General features: G+C 37.4%; 2 protein-coding genes and 1 pseudogene across 13 annotated transcripts in view; 1 reads left to right on the plus strand and 2 right to left on the minus strand.

Annotated features, from left to right (window-relative positions):
- The window catches only part of LOC144666015 (calcium-activated potassium channel subunit alpha-1-like), a 47,810-nt gene extending 41,693 nt beyond the window's left edge, over positions 1 to 6,117 (minus strand). For 10 of the 11 annotated variants that reach the window (XM_078527364.1, XM_078527362.1, XM_078527360.1 and 7 more), the window contains exon 1: positions 5,710 to 6,117. In XM_078527364.1, the coding sequence (XP_078383490.1) occupies positions 5,710 to 6,042 (333 nt within the window). In that variant the 5' untranslated portion in view covers positions 6,043 to 6,117. Of the gene's footprint in view, positions 1 to 441; positions 740 to 5,709 lie in introns of those variants that run through there. The other variant, XM_078527365.1, reaches the window with a different exon arrangement.
- A 2,605-nt stretch (positions 6,118 to 8,722) lies between these two features.
- On the minus strand, positions 8,723 to 10,960 carry LOC144665635 (histone H2A.V). The gene is made up of 5 exons (XM_078526898.1): positions 10,833 to 10,960; positions 10,581 to 10,655; positions 10,367 to 10,480; positions 9,601 to 9,730; positions 8,723 to 9,007 (listed from the first exon to the last, which is right to left on the minus strand). The coding sequence occupies exons 1-5, from the start codon at positions 10,833 to 10,835 to the stop codon at positions 8,946 to 8,948; spliced, it is 384 nt and encodes a 127-aa protein (XP_078383024.1). The 5' UTR covers positions 10,836 to 10,960; the 3' UTR covers positions 8,723 to 8,945.
- A 5,441-nt stretch (positions 10,961 to 16,401) lies between these two features.
- Positions 16,402 to 19,199, plus strand: part of LOC144666473 (cartilage intermediate layer protein 1-like) — a 15,493-nt pseudogene continuing 12,695 nt past the window's right edge. The window contains exons 1-2 of the transcript XR_013573190.1: positions 16,402 to 16,707; positions 17,540 to 17,623. The product of XR_013573190.1 is annotated as a cartilage intermediate layer protein 1-like (transcript). The remainder of the gene's footprint in view (positions 16,708 to 17,539; positions 17,624 to 19,199) is intronic.

The following is a 19,199-nucleotide window of genomic DNA, read 5'->3' on the forward strand; positions in this document are numbered from 1 at the left end:
TTTTATTTACAATCTATCTCGATGTTTATTCTCTTACATGGTGATTGGCCTTATTCATTCAGCTATTGAAGGAATTGATTCACATATAAACAAACTGCCAAATGATAAATATTTTAAACTATAAGCTTAATTTCCTTCAAATTGCGTGACAAGTGATGACATCAATAATTATTCATCCATGTACCACAAAATACGTATTTCCCAAAATATCAGGAAAAAATCGAAGGAGGTTATCGAAGCCAAAATGTCACAAAAGTGAAGCTATTTAAGTTTACTTAAGCTTACTTTGTATAAGCAGCTCGAGTTTGATTTTAAAGTAATTCAAAAAATGGATGTATTTAATACATTAGCTTAAATGTTGCCGACAATTAATTTTAGCTTCATGTACACTTAGAATTGAGCAGCACCACAAAAACAAAGCATGCAAACATGTCAGCTTACTTGTTAACTTCCAACTTAATGCTTCTTTTGCATTGACATTGAAATTCCACAGGAAGTATCCTCGCACAGAAGCCATATTTTACAACAGCGCACAAGATTCTTCAGACTCGATCGAATTATCAAACTTCAAAAAAAGGATCTTTCTTGTTTCCAACAGATTTTGACAAGTGTGAAAATGCTCACACAGAGAAAGGCATCTTCTCTTTCTTTCTTAGAGCCAACTTAGCATGTTTAGAATCAAGAAAACAAAGATTTACATTGGAAAACAAGCAAATAGAAAAGCAAATGCACAATGCAAATTCTCGAAATGCTCGCCATCGGCTCGCCATCCATGCTGGGAGGACAAGGTGTAGGTCAGTCAAGGTCGATCAAACAGCAACCAATGAAAACCCAGAGAACTGTCACATGGTGAGAAAACCCCATGAAGCAAGGCGCGCGGGTAATTTAAAATGGCGCCGAAACTGCACAAATTCAAGGGTTGTTGGATGTAAGAAACGGTGCAACCAAATACACGGATCCAGAGTTTCAGACTTCCTGTCCAAATTTAATAGAAAAGTGAGCCCTCATTAAGTCAGACCATTGTTAAACATCGCAAAACACAATAGCCTGACTTAATGAGTGCTCACTTTTCTTTTGAATTTCGACCAGAAGTCTGAAACTCTGGATCCGTGTATGGACCAATGAACAGGGTTGTACTGTACTTGATTTTATTCAGAACCTTCCTCAATAATCTTAAGGTGCACAACACTGAAGGTTGTACTATGTACAAAAGTCAAGGAGGTAAACACTATAGCCAAAATCAGTGTAGATAACTTCCCAGCCTCAGGGGAGAAGGGGAGGGGGGGGGGGGGGGGGGGGTGGCACGAGTTAAGTATGGGCCTGGGATAGGGTCACAGTTTTGGGGTTTACCTTGGTGTAAAAAATGTAAAATTGCTCTTTGCCAGCTATTGTTTTCCTGCTGTATATTGTTTTGAGATTTTTTGCTATAATATATTTTTGCCTGTTTGTTATTTTATGTCAGTGGTGAGTTTCACAGAATTTTCAGTAGCGGATCTAGGCCAAATTGAGGTCCGAAAGTCTGAGAAAAATTATTTTCAAGAGCGGGGCCCCCTTTTTTCCAAGGTCTGGATGATTGGGCTCCCCACTTAGCTGAAGGTCTGGATCTGCCACTGATTTTACATCCAGGATGAGGCCAGTTTTGGTCCACAAATTATAGAGGTGGCCTGAAGGGGTAAAGTGGAAACTTTGATTTGCCAATATTTTACTGGGAATAGGATTTGGTTCACCAGGATGGGAATCACAAACAAATATTTGGGAATGGGACAAGGATTTGGGAAAAAGTAGGTTGGGAAAGGATTTGGGCAAGAGAAATGGCTTTTCGCAGCTGCTGTACTGCTTTGACAGTCATGAAATAAAAATTAAAAATTAAAATTAAATTTTTAATTTTTTTTTTTTTTTTTTTTTTTTTTTATTTTTTTTTTTTGCCCGGCCCCCCCCCTCCCTTTTTTTTTTTTCCCCCTTTTTTTTTTTAATTTTTTTTCCCCAAATTTTTTAAAAAAAATTTTTTCACAAAAAAAAAAAAAATGAAATAAAAATTGTTTGGTGCAAAGTTTTTGTGAAAAGCTGTGAATATGTCACTTAATACAACACATAAAGCATTGTTTCTTTCATACAAAATATTAATGTAACTGCAGGGGCAATTATAACTGAACTTGTGATATACACATTCAGGGCTGTCATAAGGCTTTTAAGCAGCTATAACATTGAAGTAATCACCTGTAGCATTTCATTTACAATTGAACCTCGCTAATTTGAACTCGGTTATTTCGAATTCCCCTTTTTTTCTAATTAAATCCCTTTTTCTTTTATTTTCCCTTCTTTCTTTTTTTTCTCCTATTTTCTCTCCCTCTCTTTCTATTTTTTTTTTTTTTCCCCCCTCTCCTAAAAGGGGGGCTCTATATTCAAGTGTAACATTAAACACCAATCATTTTTTCACCCATAATATTTAGTGAGCTCAGCCATATGTAACATGTGTTACGGATTACGGCCCTTAATGACATCCGGCCTGCCCTTGCCGTGTTATGCAATTTTTTGCAACTTTAACTCCATTAGAAATAATATTACAATTTAATTTTTTTTATCTATTTATTCTGATTGATGACCTCTTTGGGCATACCTGCCAACTCTTTATCAAATCTCCCAGTCTGATTTTCGTAAACTATTCATACATTGTCTTAAATGCAAAGATTTCTAGACATCTCCAGATTTTTGTACTCTGGGGGTTGGCAGGTATGTCTTTGGGGGGGGGGGGGGAAGCAGACGGGTGCGATTTTGCATCAGAAATGTTGCTTAATTTTCTGTGTAGTTCCATAAATTATCCATACCTACCCCACAGAAGGGAGCCCTCCACCCCTCTGGAAATTCCAATTAAGCTTCATAAATTTCTTTAAAGTTTTTGGCCTTTGACACCCCTCCCATCCCCCAGGAGTTTTCAATCCCTTTTGTGGGGGAGTATGGACATTTTCTGGAACCACACATTACATGTAAGGAAAGCACATGGAAAAACAGTCTGTCTTAACATAAAAGAGACCTAATTTAAATTGAAAAATGTGTCTAGGTTGGAGTTGGACTGCCTGATTGAGTACCAGACGTGTGAGTGCAACATTTCAAAGTCTTAAATCCTAGTGCTTTAATGCTTTCAAATATCACATTTCACACCAATTTCATACCCTGTGTTGCTTATTCTACTCAGGAAACATAACTGAATTAAAAATCAAAAGTTGTGCTTGTACGTTCGGTAACTCAATCTTTTACCTGTACTGCTATCTAAAGGTTTCTAATAACATGAAATGTAAAACAGTTTTAGCAGAAATTATGAACATTTGACTATCAAAATCATGAGTGGTAAACCGCCATTAGGAATTTAAACTGGCGACAACACAATTCTTTTCATGTGATTGAAAACAAATTGTCACGTAGTTTGTGTTTGCAAGCATCTTGTCAGTATTGATGTGATTTGAAACGGTCGCTTCATGGCCATGTAAACATCGTTTTCCAGAATTTGTATGAGCAATGTGTAGTTCCATATAATATCCATACCTCCCCCACGGAAGGGATTTTTTAAAAGAGCCCCCCACCCCTCTAGAAATTCCATTTAAATTTCATACATTTCTTAAAATTTTAAGGTCTTTGAGACCCCCCCACCTCCCCAGGAATTTTCAATCCATTCTATGGGTGAGTATGGATATTTTCTGGAACTACACAAAAATAAAGCTATCGAGGCAACAGGGTCGGAAAACTTTTGAGATGTATTCAACCTTTATAAAGAGAAGCAGGTTTCGTTAATTTTAAAGGGTTCCATGCTGTTTGGCAGCAGAGAGTTTCCGAAAATCACAAAGCTTTTTATTGGCTTCCCGATGACAATTTTTTCAATTGAATTGTGTCACCGCCAGTTCAAATGCCTAACAGCAGTTTTATGCCACTCTAGTGATTTGATAGGAACATTATCAGTCTCTGAGCATAATTTATCAAAACTTAAGTATGCATGTATTAAATTAAATACGATAGAGTGTCTGCCAGTGCCATCTTGTAGTAACACAAAACTGTTATAGATGTGTGGAATGCGTTGGGTATTCAGCAAGATATATTATCATTTGAAAAAACTACAATTTATAGACCTTTGTTATTAGTGTACATGTAACTTGGCAAAGAGCCAATTAAAGTCAATTATAAAATGTCTGGTAACATCACATTAAATTATTTTTGAATGCATCTTTTCAAGCATGTTTTGATCGTTTCCATTCAAACTTAACACAAATACATTTTGCATTTTCGCAGTAGTTATGGCATCTGTTTTCAACCTGGTAAATTTCTAAATGTGTGACATAAACAATGATGTCATCAGTGGCTTGACTGCCGCAAGAAATGTATTAAAAGATATGGTTGTCAAGGAAACCCCTTGCAGTAGAACACAGATAACACCTGTTTTGAAACCTTAACTTGTTTTTACTGCTTCGCGACAACTTCAATAACTATTATTTAAAATTCAAGCAACTCAAATCATAACCAGTCAAAATAATTTGCAGTAATAAATTTTGTTAGTCGACAATCATATACGGTAAATGTTCTATCTCAAATAAATGTTTTTATGGCAGTAGGATAGCTACTCGTAAAGTTTTAGAATTAAGAAATTTAACCACTGCAACTTTAGAGTTGAAAAAACCCTGATGGAAACATGGATAAGTGAATATACAAGTGAAACAAAATAATTAAAGAAAAAAATAATATGGACACAATCTTCTTTAACTTAAAATCAGGAATCTTGGCAGGAGGGAAATGTGGAAATAAAAAATTAAAATCTACTCAAACCAGCTGATCAGCAAGATATAAAATTGTTTTCGTACTTAAACTTTCAGTCTAGAGTTTAATAGAACTTCTTAGACTGGGATTGTTTAATACAAAAAAAATATTATGGACCATTAGGTACAAATGTCATAAAAGATCTTTCGTTCTTAGTGAAGTAGGACTCGAGGTTCATAGGTTATCGAATGATCGATCACGAAAACTTGTTTGTTTTTGACAAGTACATGCGAATGGTTAGCGACCATGTCCGACAGCTTCAAAGTTGTCAATTACAGTCACGCCACAAAATTGCCACAAAAATACCTTCCCACGTTATAAAGAAATGATAATTTCGCTTAATTAAAAGTACGTATAACAAGACGTATACCCTTCGGCATAGAAGCGGTTAAGAAGTCTGAAAACGGCAAAGTACTTCCATTTGTCGATTCCATCACTATTTGAAATTATTTTACTCCAACGTTTCGAATTTTACGCCCCATTGCACAATGTTGTTTACAAACGTAACATCACAGTCAAATTTCAAGACCACGTTAAGTATTCACTTAGCATTGTGTGAATGGCAAGTTTGTTTTTTAAATCATTTATTTGTCGAGAAATAATCGCTTAAGGAAGTAAAGAACTGAAATTTGCTGGATTCGGACTTACACTTAAAACGCGAAGCCAGTTCAATGCACAGATCGATGTCAGTTTCAATACATTGAAACAAATGTATATGTCGCACGCGAGATGGGTCAAAGGACAAAATAACAAAATTAATGGCGCGATCTGCCGAGCTATATAAAAATGGGTTCACAATCGATAAAAATTTCCTTTTTCCTTTACGGGGGTAATAGAAACGTTTCCTGTTAACAAAACGAGCTTTAGTTGTCTACTTCCTGTCTTAGCTAGATACAAATTAGCACTTACCAGACATCGTCCCTTGAACGTCTGTGCGGTAATAAGCGTGCCGGCTTGTTCCTTCAAAATGACATAAAGCCCTCGCTTCGAAACATCCGCCAAAGTATGCGGGCCATGGTTGACCCTCTGTTTATTAGAATCCTTTTTCGACGGGTTTAGTCTTGTCCGTTTTGCGTTACATATTCTAATTATCAACCTTGAAGCCAGGATGATAAGTAATCCGCCGAAGAAAATCGCGCCGCTTGTTGCGAGAAAATACCACCATCTTCTGTCCGCTCCCGCAACCAAGCAATCTTTGTCGCATTCCACGGATAATTCCGCCCTGCTACAGGTCTTAGACATAGTTTTCGAGTGGTGAAATACGCCATTTAATTTTCTGTTGAGCCATTATTATTACGTCCTTCTGTAGAGTTTTGAGTACCGACTGCAAGTGTCAGGTCTCACGGCCTTGGATAGAAACGATCAACATGTAATGAGAATATACTAACATGATCACAACTGTGATAGCATTGTTGAATTTTTAAAATAAAATCCTCGGAATAGAGAACGTTTAAACTCTTAAAATGCATTTCAAAATATTGGTAAAACGATAACTAGCAGTAAGAAATTTTAATCTAGCTGTTTTAAAGGGAAGATGGGAAACATATAAAGGAATTATAGTGATTATCTTTTTAATTCTCATTGACTGAAGTCCAGATGTGTAAACCAATTATGCATGCTTAGCAACTCTGTTGTTTCAGCCGAATATTTACACACGTTGTAAACATTAGCTGCAGGCATTATTTTCTTCTTGAAAATTCATAAATTTGGAATGCAATATCGAGGATAATGGTGAAATGCAATCATGAAACAGTATCGCGCTAAAAAAAAGTATCACTTTTATTTTTGGACTTTCCGGAAACGACTGACAAGTTCTGTATAAAATTAATTTCTCAAAAAAATATATATTACTTTTTCAAATTTCTTACATAATAATACATACAGAAAAGTGCCAACTTGTTGGGGAAACAAACAAATATCTGTTTTTAGGTTTAATTGCTTAGAAAGAAAAGTTGAAAATTCAGCTTATAAATATAGACTGCGTAAGTCGGCGATAAAGTAAATCTTTCGCTGATTAAAACTTATCAAAAATTAACATCCCACGTGAAGGCAAAACAATATTTCATGAAAATTTTGCCGTCTCAAAAGCGCCCAAGAATTTGTGAAAGATACCACAAAAGTGTTGACCGAAAATCACAGTATGGGCTCGAGGGGTGCGATGAATGCCCTAAAATGCTCTCTATTGTCACAGGCAACGGGAAGCGGACAAAACATCCAAAGCTCGTATTGAACAAATTGAAAGCTTCTAAAGATAGAGGTTTAAGCCAAAGACGGAAACTGTCATTTTGTCAAAATGAAACAAGTAGAAATATTAGTCAACAACACCGTTGTTTCAGGTGCAAAGCACTTTCAAGGAGGTGACACTGGCCCGCCTTATTCTGGCGTGCGTCACGACACACCATCACGCGAGAGGCACTCACACGCGCGTTTATCGCGAAGCGCGCAAAAAGAAAAAAAATAGGTGGTACGCCCACTTTGTTGTGATGCATGATGATCCGATGGAAAAAAAAATGTGTGGATTGTAGAATCACAATAGTAACATGTATGGCAATATATGCATTGTTGAAGTTTTAAATTTAAAAACCCTTCGGTTACAAACTCTCAAAATACATCTTGCACATTTTAGTATGACAATCAGCAATAAAAATTTTAATCAAGTCATTGATCTGATGAAACCAACAAAAATCAGTGGATTGTATAATTTTTACAACCAACCTCATTCCCAGGGCTTTTCAGAAATGAGTTTGAATCACCCACTAATGTTGAGGGAATATATAAATGGGATTAAGAAATCAATGTGTTTCAAAAGTTAGGGGTAAAAATGGTGTTTAACCAAAGAGATGGAAACTCAGTCAGGGAAACAATAACCTGCGATCAGGGGTTTTTTTCCTTGCAAAGATGAGAGAGGGAAACAAGGTTAGGGAAACAAGTGCCAGCTGATGCTGACATCACTTCTCCGAGAAGTGACTGATCTGGCGGGTTGTCCCAGAAGTTGTTAAGCAACATGACGCATTTATATGCACAACAGCTTTTGGAGTACTCGTGAGCGTTTGCACCAGTTTGACTGGATGAAATAATTTAGAATTTCTTTGAATGCTTCAACGAAATATTTGCCAAAAGTGGCACTTATTACCAACTGAACTAGTTTTGGTGGTTCAAGAAATCGGAATTAGACTGTATAGTAAAATACAGTATTTTATTAAAATTATTATGGTATTTTCAAGTCTCCAACTTTTTGTGTTTAAGTTAGGGCCGTGAGATGCAACTTTTGTCACGGACCACTTGAGTCACAAAAAAAAAAACATTCAATCTTCTACATATTACAATCATAATCACATTCTAGGTTTGAGTAACACCAAATAATTCTTATCACAGACTTTTCATAAGCTTGTAGCATACAAACAAGGCTGTAACACAGGAGTCAGCCCTATTCTATTTGATTTTTTTTTTTGTCATTAAGGCAAAAATAAAGTCAAAAATGCAGCAATAGGCCATTATACCCCCATGCAAAAAGGTTATAAAAAAGCAAAACATAGATTATCCCACTTTTATTGCCAATTTAACTAAAATAGTTTATGAACACTGTCATGCTCCTGGCCACACCAACACATACGATAGCCTCCATAACCCTTATAAGATGCCCCCTTACACATTGAGCTTGGGTAGGAACTGATGAAAATATCTAACTCCCAGAACAAAAATAAGGTCAGGACTAAAATAATCACAGAATCAAAATTAAAGAAGGAAACTTTATTCTAGGAAAAAAGAATGGAGATTCGGTTGAAATACAGGCACCATGTTATATAACACGAGTAAAAAGCTTCTCTACTTTGATTTGAAGAAGCAAATAGATTAGGAAAATTCAACATAAAAACTTAACTAACTCACAACAGATGTAAAATTTACAGAAGCTAGCCACAAGTTAAAAAGTGAATAGTGATGATTTATTCCAACACATGATTACACAATAATAATTGTACATTAAATGTATAAATACAGAGGAAACGTAACATCTTTTACTGGCAAAACAGCTGTGACAACGACAGAGCTTTACTTTTCAACGAAGTGTGTAAGCAAAAATGTTTTGGAAGTCCCAATGAAACTGTACAGAGAATATAAAGTAAAAAGAAACTTAGAAATTAAGCTTATGTTGGTTTGTTGGCTCCTTTCTTGCCGATTAAACTCTTGTGGATGTGAGGGATTACACCTGTTGATAATAAAAAACCACGTCAAGTTTTGCATTGCATATTATTGGGGAAAAATCATTCATATATTTCCCAGACAATATGGTAACCAATATCATCACACAAGGGCAGTGAAAAAACAATCCCAAAGTTATCTGATAGCAACAAGCATAATTAGGTTAACTGGTGTCCTTACAGAGTTTCTGTGCATTATTTTTTTATTATTATTATCATGTAAGAAGGTTTACCATTGTCTCAAAAGAATTAATCACTTTATTTCTCTTGTAAATTACTATGGAGAAGTGTGAATTGAATCTGCAGCCATTGTGTTTTGGGGTTTTTTTTTTTATTTAAAAAACAAACTGCTTCACTTAAATTATAAGTCAGATGATACTTTCATCAGTGAAATCACACAAAATATTTTCTGTGATAAAGCAGGGAATGAACTACCCAAAAGAAATATGAAGACATTTAGCTCCAAACAAGTTTATAGCCAAACGGAATTTTATACTAACAAGTGCAGCCCTTTTAAACAGTGGAAAATCGTCGACAGACCGTCGAAAGTTCCAGAATGTACGAGATGATTTTGAAAGATTATGCAACAATGCGATCTTACCTCCACCGGCGATAGTTGCTTTGATTAGCGAATCGAGTTCTTCGTCACCTCGAATGGCGAGTTGAAGATGGCGGGGAGTAATACGTTTCACTTTTAAATCCTTTGAAGCATTTCCAGCCAACTCGAGAACCTGCAACACAGACAGATTGAATTCAGCTCGTTTTATACGAAAACTCCGTGGTTTAACACGTAAGATTCCACTCAGAAATCAAGGCTTTGTCATAGAAAATCAAGAAAGCGCCAAGCTAAAAATCAACCGGGCAAAATAACGCAAATGGCTCGAATTCGCCCACTGAATCAAATAGGTCGAATAAAGAGATTCATTAGCACAGTTTAAAGCGAAAAAACGGTGATAAAGCGTGTAAATCTGAAGATCAAACTCATATTTTGCATTCAAAGGCGGTCAGAAGAAAAGGACGCCATTGTTGATTTCAAATATGGCGGGAACTGTCGTTACTAGCGTAACCACCATTCGTGAAACTACTTTCCAATACGTTTCCGTTGAAATTTTTACGATCTGATTGCAAGAATATAATTGCACACTAGATTTTTACAATATGTAGTGAAATAACGGCTGAGAATCGTCGGAGAACGGGAATTACAGAGTTGCATATTTTGAATGAATTCAATATTCAAACATTTACCGCCCAAATGAGTACAACAAAGTGATGCGAGAGTTTGAAAGTTCTCCACGACTAAACGAGCTTTTTGCGACTCCAATTAGCAAATAGATTTTCTACAAAAAACTAGGCGTTTAATTACTTACCTCAGCTGTTAAATACTCGAGGATAGCTGCGCTGTAAACAGCGGCTGTAGCTCCAACACGGCCATGACTTGTTGTTCGGTTCTTCAAATGTCTGTGAATACGACCTACAGGGAACTGTGAAACAAATACACAGCGTCAGATTTATAGCAAAAACGGCTAAAAAAGTCTTTTGCAAAGTTGTGCAGCCATTCTTGAGCTTCAAACGCCGACTTACCTGGAGTCCTGCTCTTGCTGAACGTGAAACGGCTTTAGCCTTTGCCTTGGAATCTTTACCAGCTTTTCCGCCTGCCTACAAACCAAACAGAGGAAGGTTCGCGTGAAAAATATGAAACGTACGCGACGGTTTCGGCGAAAATATAACTTCAATTAACAGTTTATGAAAGGATGCGCGTTCTTCGGCATAAAATAGACCGAAAACATTTCGCAAAAAGCGGATGGAAACGGATGCAAAATCCCTTCGACTTACCATCTCGACTCTTTGAAAATTTGTGACGCGCAAACAAACGACAACTGAAGAGCGCCAAAATTGAGCACGTCAATTTGAAAGTGAACCAGCCAATCAGAAACTAGCTTCAGAGCAGAAGCCAATCACAAGCTGTTATCTTCCCGCCTGACTAAATGTTCCAAATATGGATAATAACATTTGATGAAACAATACAATTATGGTAATTAAAATTGATTGTTACGTTTGAAAATTAGTTTACCGCCAAGTTCATTCTTTCTTTCAGATTTGTCTAGCGCGGAAAAATTTACTTGCGATAAGGCCGCTTTATTTTTTTTCGTAAGCGCTTGCATGCCGCTTGGAGAGAACAAAAGGAGCGCGTTCTTTTCGTTCGGCCGGCCTACCCCTTCCGCCGACTTTTTGCGCCGGGGAAAAAACAGCGCCTGATCGCAATTCAAGAAAACTTTTCAACACTGAACAAGATTATGTTGGAAAAAAACATAACAAGTAAAAATGTAATTTATACGTTTTGCGACCGATAAACCGAAAAAGCCAATCAACAAGGAGGGAGGCGGGGTGGAGGGAGTTGGGGGTAGTGTAGGTGGGGTGAGGTATTTTAAATTTCTGTCAAAATAGCTAGCTTTCGCTTCAAGAAAAGAAAGAAAAAGGAAAACCTCTGGGATCAGGGTTGCTGCCGTAGTCAACAAATTAGGCCTCGATATTAGATGCCGATTGTAAACTCCTTATGTAATACGCACGGTTAGTTAATTGCTTAATGGAAAATTCCAGCTTAAGGCCATTAGCTGTTGTTCACGTTTCACAAGGAAAACAATAACCGTATCATGCTCTGTCGATGTCTCTCAAGGTATGCGCAGAAAGATGACCGTGGGAAGACTAGGGAGAAGGAAATACAAGGCGCCCTCCCTATAACCCTTCACCGCGGTCAAATCTCTCAGGCAGCTTTTCTTTCTATGTCGGCGGATTTTCCACATTAAAGTGTTAGTGTGAGCGAGGATTAGATGAAATAGTTGCTGAGTGTAAACATATTCCCATGGCTATTTCCTCAGGTAAACGAGTGTTCTTAATTATTCTTAGGCCATTTTAACTAACCCAGGTAAATTTGAAAACGGAGAAATTTGAAAACGCAACCTAAAGTGTTTTACGTCCACATTATCGTTTTTGTATCGTTTTCAAAATGTTCACCGTTCACACTAAGGGTAAATTTGAAAACGATACTCGGCATCGGCCATATATAAATGGCAGATAGGCCTAGACAGATTGTGCTCGCAAAATCATGAAAAGTTGCTCTTTTTAAAGCCAAAAAGTTGCTAAAATGTTGCCCAAAAACCCAAAAAGTTGCTACTAAAACTTCAAAAGTTGCTACTTTAATATATCAATATTTCATACAAATATTAGTAAATATCATCAATCATTGTTCTTTTTGGATAATTGGAACTTAAGAAAGTTCAATATATTAATCTGAAGTGTATATCTTGGGCACATGTATATTATAAAAGGTTTGTACAGTTGCAGAACAAAACTTAATATATAAATGCTCTTGTATCTTATTGAGCAATGTCAACAAATTAAAGAAAATAACGCCAATGTGCGTGCTAAATACTCTGTTCAGTCGTTTTCTCCGGCGTCCTGCGATATTAAATCTATTAAATCGCCGTCCGCCATTTTGAGGAAGAACACGCTGCCGACGCTGGGCAACCAGGCCAAGAAATCCTGGGCGACCAGGTAATGGTAGTGAACCGAAAATAACTGGGGACGAGGTGGGTTTATGATGTCCTCTCAACACCTCCTCAACACCCGTTCCCTGCTAGTATGCAAAGTATCAATGTTTTTACAGAAATAGATGTTTCCTTTTCAAAATTTCAACCACATGTTAATTTTTGTGATTCTTATTAGGCATATCAATACAAAGTTGCTCAAAAGTTGCTCAGAAAGCTAAAAGTTGCTCAAGGTTGCTAAAATTGGAAAAAGTTGCTCCAAACGCCAAAAGTTGCTCAAAAGTTGCCGAGCACAATCTGTCTGGGCCTAATGGCAGAGCATGCGCGTGCATTATAACTGGAGCCCGTGCTAAATTCAGTCTATTCAAATGAGGGAATTTTTTACAATAAATGTTTTTGTCGGCGCCGCGGATTACGTTGATTAAAAAGATATTTTACTTGAGAACTTTCCGATGATCCATAGATTTCAAAGCTAACTTCACCTGCATATTTAAAAATACAGCGATCAATTCCATTACAGTAAGAAGTCGAAGATTTACGGAATAAATAATTTACTGATTTAGAGTTCGGAGTTTTAAATTTAGGTTTTAAAGCGCAACGTTCAGCTTTTAAACAACAAATTAAGCTCGATAATAAACAAAGAAGCATAAACATCAATTCGTCTGCCATCTTGAATTGATGGTTTAAAGGGGACTGTAACAGAGATCACATGGCCATTTGACGTCAGCGTTTTCGAAAAGTATCGTTTTCAAATTGCAACCGACCACACTTCACCACCTAGCCGGCGTGTTTAAGGTGGCCCGAACCTATTTATTTACGTGATGGTTGAATTTTTGAATCGCACTTTTTGGCAGGAAAGATTTCACCGATTTCTTCGAATTTTTGCGTCCTGAATAAAAAATGTACGAATTTATGGAAAATGGCATTCGATTTTCAGTCGGAATAAAAACTTTTGAGATTTGAACAACAGATTTCTTCTAAATTTTAGCAAATAAGTCTCAGAGCTCTCAAGTTTTGTATCAGGAAGTTTCATGACAATCCTGACCATGCAACTCGCTGCACAAAATGCTGGTCAAATTTTATCTGAAAATGCTACGCTAATGCATTCATGTCAACTGATGCACAAATAGCTATAGACTGTGCAGCCGGACTACCTGTCATTTGCAAGGATAATGATCCCCAAAACCTTATCAAAAAGAAAGCGAGGAATCAGAAACCTACAGTAAACACAAGCATCGCAACAAGTAGAACAATTTTATGACGCTTGCAAGGTAAAATCAGATAATTTATATTCAGCTCCCCTATCTTGTATTCGTTCCTTTATTTTCGAAAAAAATCTTAGCATGGCAAAAAAGAACATTACGAAAAACCGGCCAGTTTTCATCACAGCGGGTTCCTATTCTGGGGAGAAATAAAGCTGCCAAGTTGAGTACTTCTAACTATCCGCTTTTCGACTGCATCGAGAACCTTTGTGCTCAATAATATATTCATGATAGCTGACTTTGTTTTTCGAATTCCTCACGGGCAGTTTGTCACTTGGGCATAGCGAGTGTTCAGATATGAAAATGGTTTTCTTATTAAAATGATGTTTTAATGTTTCCCGAGACTTGTTATCCCCAAGTGGCAAACTGGCCGTAAGGAATGCGAAAACAAAGTCAGCTACCTTGAATATATTATCAGGCACAGGGTTTTCATTGCAGTCGAAAAGCGGATGGTGGGAAGTACTCAACTTTGCGGTTTTATTTCTCCTCAGAATGGGAACCTACTGTGACGAAAACTGGTAAGGGGTTTTCTTAGATGTTTGTTTTTGCTATGCTAAGATTTTTTCGAAAATAAATGAACGAATACGTGATAGGTGAGATGAATATAAAATATTTAATTTTACTTTGCACGCGTCATAAAATTGTGCTTCTTGCTGCGCTGTCTGAATTTGCTGCAGGTTTCTGATTACTCACTTTCTTTTTGATAAGGTTTTAGGGATCATTATCCTTGCAGATGACCGATAGTTTGGCTTCACTGTTCCACTATTTGTCCGTCAGGTGACATGAATGCATAAGCGTAGCATTTTTAAATAAAATTTTACCAGTATTTTGTGCAGCGATTTGCATGGTCAGGATTGTCATGAAACTTCCTGATACAAAACTTGAGAGCTCTGAGACTTATTTTTTAACGTTTAGAAGAAATCTGTCGTCGGGTTTTAAATTTATGGACATTTTTGGTAAAAACTAGATTTTGAAAATATGTTCAAATCTCAAAAGTTTTTATTCCGACTGAAAATCGAATGCCATTTTCCGTAAATTGGAACATTTTTCATTCAGGGCGCAAAAATTCGAAGAAATCGGTGAAATCTTTCCTGCCAAAAAGCGCGATTCAAAAATGCAACCATCACGTAAATAAATAGGTTCGGGCCACCTTAAATTTACCCACTTTGGAGAGCGAGTGAAAAGTCCCATTTTCGGAGACCGAAAACGCCGTTTCTGTGTTGACGGTTGGCCTAACCGGAAGAAAGGATGCGTTTTCAAATGTGCCCTGGTCTGTCTAAATATAGTAAGTTCTTAAAATCAAAGTTTCTCCGACATGCGTTGTCTTGCCATGTTTGTCACCGCAGTGTCTTTTTTTTATTTTTATAAAACAAGTGTCTTTACAATTTTAATATTTTGCATAAGAAACAAAATGCTTTGACATATGACGCGACAAGTCGGCATGTCGCTATTTTCAATCACATGTCGCTATTTTCATTTTAAAAGACTTTGTAAATCGTCAGGATACAGGTAATGTAACGATCCTTGCACTATGAAAAATTAAACCTCATCTTTGAAGTACTTTTCCTGTTTTTGCTAATTATCTCGTATGACCATCTTTCACTCGCGTTTTATATAAATTTCTCTTATCAGCCCTTATCCTCGTGCAGGCACAGTTAGTCAGGGCGGGACAAAGTAAACCAAGCGACAAAATCACCGCAACAAAGCAAAACTTTCGTCCCACCGATTTTTAAAGCTTACGCTTTGTCTCGCCCGAGTAATTTTCTCGAAGGAAATCCCAGACCTTTTTTAGTTCTTTTTTTAGTTCTTTCTCTGTTGAAAGCTGGGCGAGAGTCGCGAGAGTACTGGACACCAACGTAAAACGCCACCCACCCACCCCAACCGCGCTCACTTTGACATGTTTGACTTCCTACGTTGGCTGTTTCTATCGCACGTTCTTTCGCGTTGAAAAAAATAGAGACAGTCCAACGCAGCGGCGAGAGCTTGGAAAATAACCTGTCAGATCACGGCTATAATGAAAACACTTTCTAACCTTCACCACCCCCCAAAAACGTAACTAAATAAAGTGATGGCGTGACTTGGCTGTGATCTGTGTTGACGTCATTGTACTGTTATCTCGAACTTCTGATCTCACTTATTAAATAATTTAAGACAATGAAAACCCCGAAAGACAATATGTAAAATTAGTTATCTTACCAGGTTTGAAAGACGGTGAGCAAGTTAAATTTTGCACCAAATCGCGATCAGTACTTTTCCCAAGTTAAAGTTGCAATATGTAAAGTCGCTGAGTAAATTTGCACAAGAAAATATCGTACTGAAGCTTAACGTACTCGATATATTTTTAGGCAGTAAAAAAGATATTGCATCTTTTAGTTTGCCAGCCGTCGGGGCCAGACTTTTTTAATTAAACACGCAAAGAGAGGGCATTTTAGAAAGTAGTTGACAACATCTGTCTAAGATTTATTTATATTTTATCTTAACATTCCAAGACAAAAAGAGTTGGCGATCAGTTTTCTGTTGACAATAAACTGATTGGCTGGTTGCATTTGACTTCCTCATTGCTCGTCAGCTTCCCGATCAAATTGCAAACAGAAGACTTGATTACTTTCTTAGTGCGAGAGCGTACTAAGTTTTAAGACATTTGTTCTCTCTCTTGACGCTACGGTATGGCGTCGTACGAGAAGGAAATGATCCCTTTAGAAGCTGTTTATTACGCAAATGAAGGCATTCCGGAGCAATTTCCTGTTAAAGAAGAATTGGTGGATGTTAAGTTTCCTTCATGTCCCCGACGAAGAGTTGTGATCATCGCTGGTGTTATAGCAGGGCTTATAGTTGTTATCGTTGTAGCCTCCCTGATTGGAAAATACGTTACAGCCTACCTTAGCGACGCTAACAACAAATGTAAGTACTGGTAACATTTTGAATGCTGTACTTCGCTTATATCTCCTTTGTCAGAGGAGAGCAATGCTTTGCCTTGCAGTGCATGAGCAGTTTGTTAACTTAGGCCACATTTCTGTTTGTTAGCTTAGGGCAACCCAGGTTGAATTTCTTCAAATTGCACTGACCTGCATTCAAACTGTTCCTCTCTTGATTAAAACCGTGACAGCGCCAGGAAACTGGAGCTACAGTCGAATCCCGATAACTCGAATCTTCAAGGGAAATCGAAAAAGGTTCGAGATATCGGAATTTCGAGTTATCGAGGGTAAAAGTAGTAAGAAAATGACCTGAAAGGAGTTAGCCGGAGTTCGAGTTACTGAGGGTTCGAGTTACCGAGATCGAACTGTATTCGAAGCTACTGAAGCTTTGTTATGGAAGCATATGCATTATGATACTCAGTTCTTATCGAAAATAATGTTCAGTTCTAACATTGTCGCCTTTGACATGATACTCAGTCGACGGCCATCTGCATCACTGAACTTCATGATATTTTGTTTCGTCCAAACAAGCCGTGGCTAACAATGTTCTACATTTGGTGCAACCATTGTTGTTCAGTTTTTCACTTACTAAGAAATCGTAACATGTTACAGTTTAGTTTCCAAAAGCAAATGAAAAAGAAGCGGTTTCACCGCCACATAAAAACGCATTGAATTTGATTCGGGTAACAGCTCTGCTGTGACACTGAACTCGCGTTGTATGCAGGATAACTCGGGTCCATGAAGTAAAATTATGGATCCTACTTACATGCATTTACTAATTTTGGCTTAATTTCCTGACTATTTCTCCCATCGGGTAGCTGATAAAGGTTCGAAAGACAAAGGAATTGGAGAGCCAGAAGGAAGCATTGCCTCAAGCATTCCCTTACCCTCGGAAAGGCCCGGTGAGTATTTGTCAGATTCAGACTGTCAGCGGACAATTCAGATATTTATTACGACATAAACAGTGCACGATTAAATTTGTTTACCTTTAGCTGAATAAGCTAAAGAGATATAGTTCGTTTATTTGCTTTATAAGAGCAGTCGCGGTAAAGTGTACGCTTCTAGGGTTTTAATCAAATCTTCGGTCACTGTTTCTTACTATAAAATATCATCTAAGGTCAGGCGACTATAATGACATGATCACTAATTAATGATTTAGAAAAAAGGCTCCACAGAAAGTTTGTTCCTAAGGTTATCAAAGATCTGTAATATTATACTGGGCATGTCTTAGTTAGAGCAGTGAATATCGGTAGACTGAAACATCGTGAAACGTAACCAAAATCGCGTCAACAACACTGAAACAGCTGAACCTGTAGCTAAATTGTACTGTAACCTGAAAGTCAGTCTTGCGGGAAAGGACAAGAAAAGAACTGCTTCGCTGGAAGTTTATAGTTTAGTTTCAACATCTAACAGTCCTACTTATTAATTAGCATTACGAATTTATCAAAAAAAACAGTCGAAATTCTCAAAAGTGCTACCTATGGCAACATTGTGACTATCATGCAGTAAAGTGTACATTATGCAACGTAGGCTTTAGCAATTGCAAGAGTTGATTACGGTGCAAGTGTTTCATGGAGTTCTAAGGCAAGATCAAGAAGTAACACTTTCGAAACGCTTTGGCTATATTAGCATTTCACAGTCATTTCTTGTTAAATTTCTTTCTGACTTGCACTAATTGCGTGCGGTTGGCACCACCAAAACATTAAAATAGGTCAGTTAGGGTTAAGCTATCAATAGAGTAAACCAAGCTTTTTGGTAACTCTCCAAGAAAACGTTAATCAGTGACGTCACTGGCTGTATTTTCAGTTTCATAGCTGCTTTCCAAGACCCTGAACGTTGGATTATGTCCTCGTATTAGTCATGAATGCTCTACCAAAGAGCGGAACGCAACGCTCAGTACAACTAAACTAATGCCAGTGCAATAAAACACTCAGCATTTGAAGAAGGGCATTACTAAACGCAACAAAACACCGAAACCGGCAGCGAAACGAAACACCAAAACACCGAAACAAATTTGTTATTTTCGGCGAGATTCTTTGTCTTTGAGTTGAGGGGGTCTTTACCTGTTAGAGTTTTCGTTTTCGAGACCATCCGGTTCCAACTAAAAAAACGTGTACTTCCTTGCCGATTTGAACTGATCTACACTGAACTCTCTCAGACCTCTCAGTTTCTAAAATTATGTCCCGGCCATGTTTGTCTCTTCATATAGGCTGCGTTGATGACTAAAACAATTGTAAAGACTTTGAGTCTTCCCTTCTCGCTAGTTTTTATAACCTTCAGTATACGTAATGATTTTTTTTTCTCACGCGGTGTTTGATGGACAATTTTACCGGCAATGTTGTACGACACAATTAGCCTACAATTGGTTGATGGTTTTACTGTGAAGAAGTTTGAAGAGCATATAAAAAGCATAAGATTTGCCCGAGGCATAGTATCCGAGAGCACAAGAGTATACACACGAATAAGTTTCGGAGCGTT

The sequence above is a fragment of the Oculina patagonica genome, chromosome 9, assembly GCF_052425735.1.
Source record: "Oculina patagonica isolate OP01 chromosome 9, crgOcupat, whole genome shotgun sequence".
Lineage (NCBI taxonomy): Eukaryota > Metazoa > Cnidaria > Anthozoa > Scleractinia > Oculinidae > Oculina > Oculina patagonica.

Excerpts from the sequence above, each read along its gene's own strand:
- LOC144665635 (XM_078526898.1), bottom strand. Across the intron at positions 10,481-10,580 it reads CAGCAAGAGCAGGACTCCAG|TTCCCTGTAGGTCGTATTCA; the intron begins GTAAGTCGGCGT and ends TTTGTTTCACAG. Across the intron at positions 9,008-9,600 it reads AGCAACTATCGCCGGTGGAG|GTGTAATCCCTCACATCCAC; the intron begins GTAAGATCGCAT and ends TATTATCAACAG.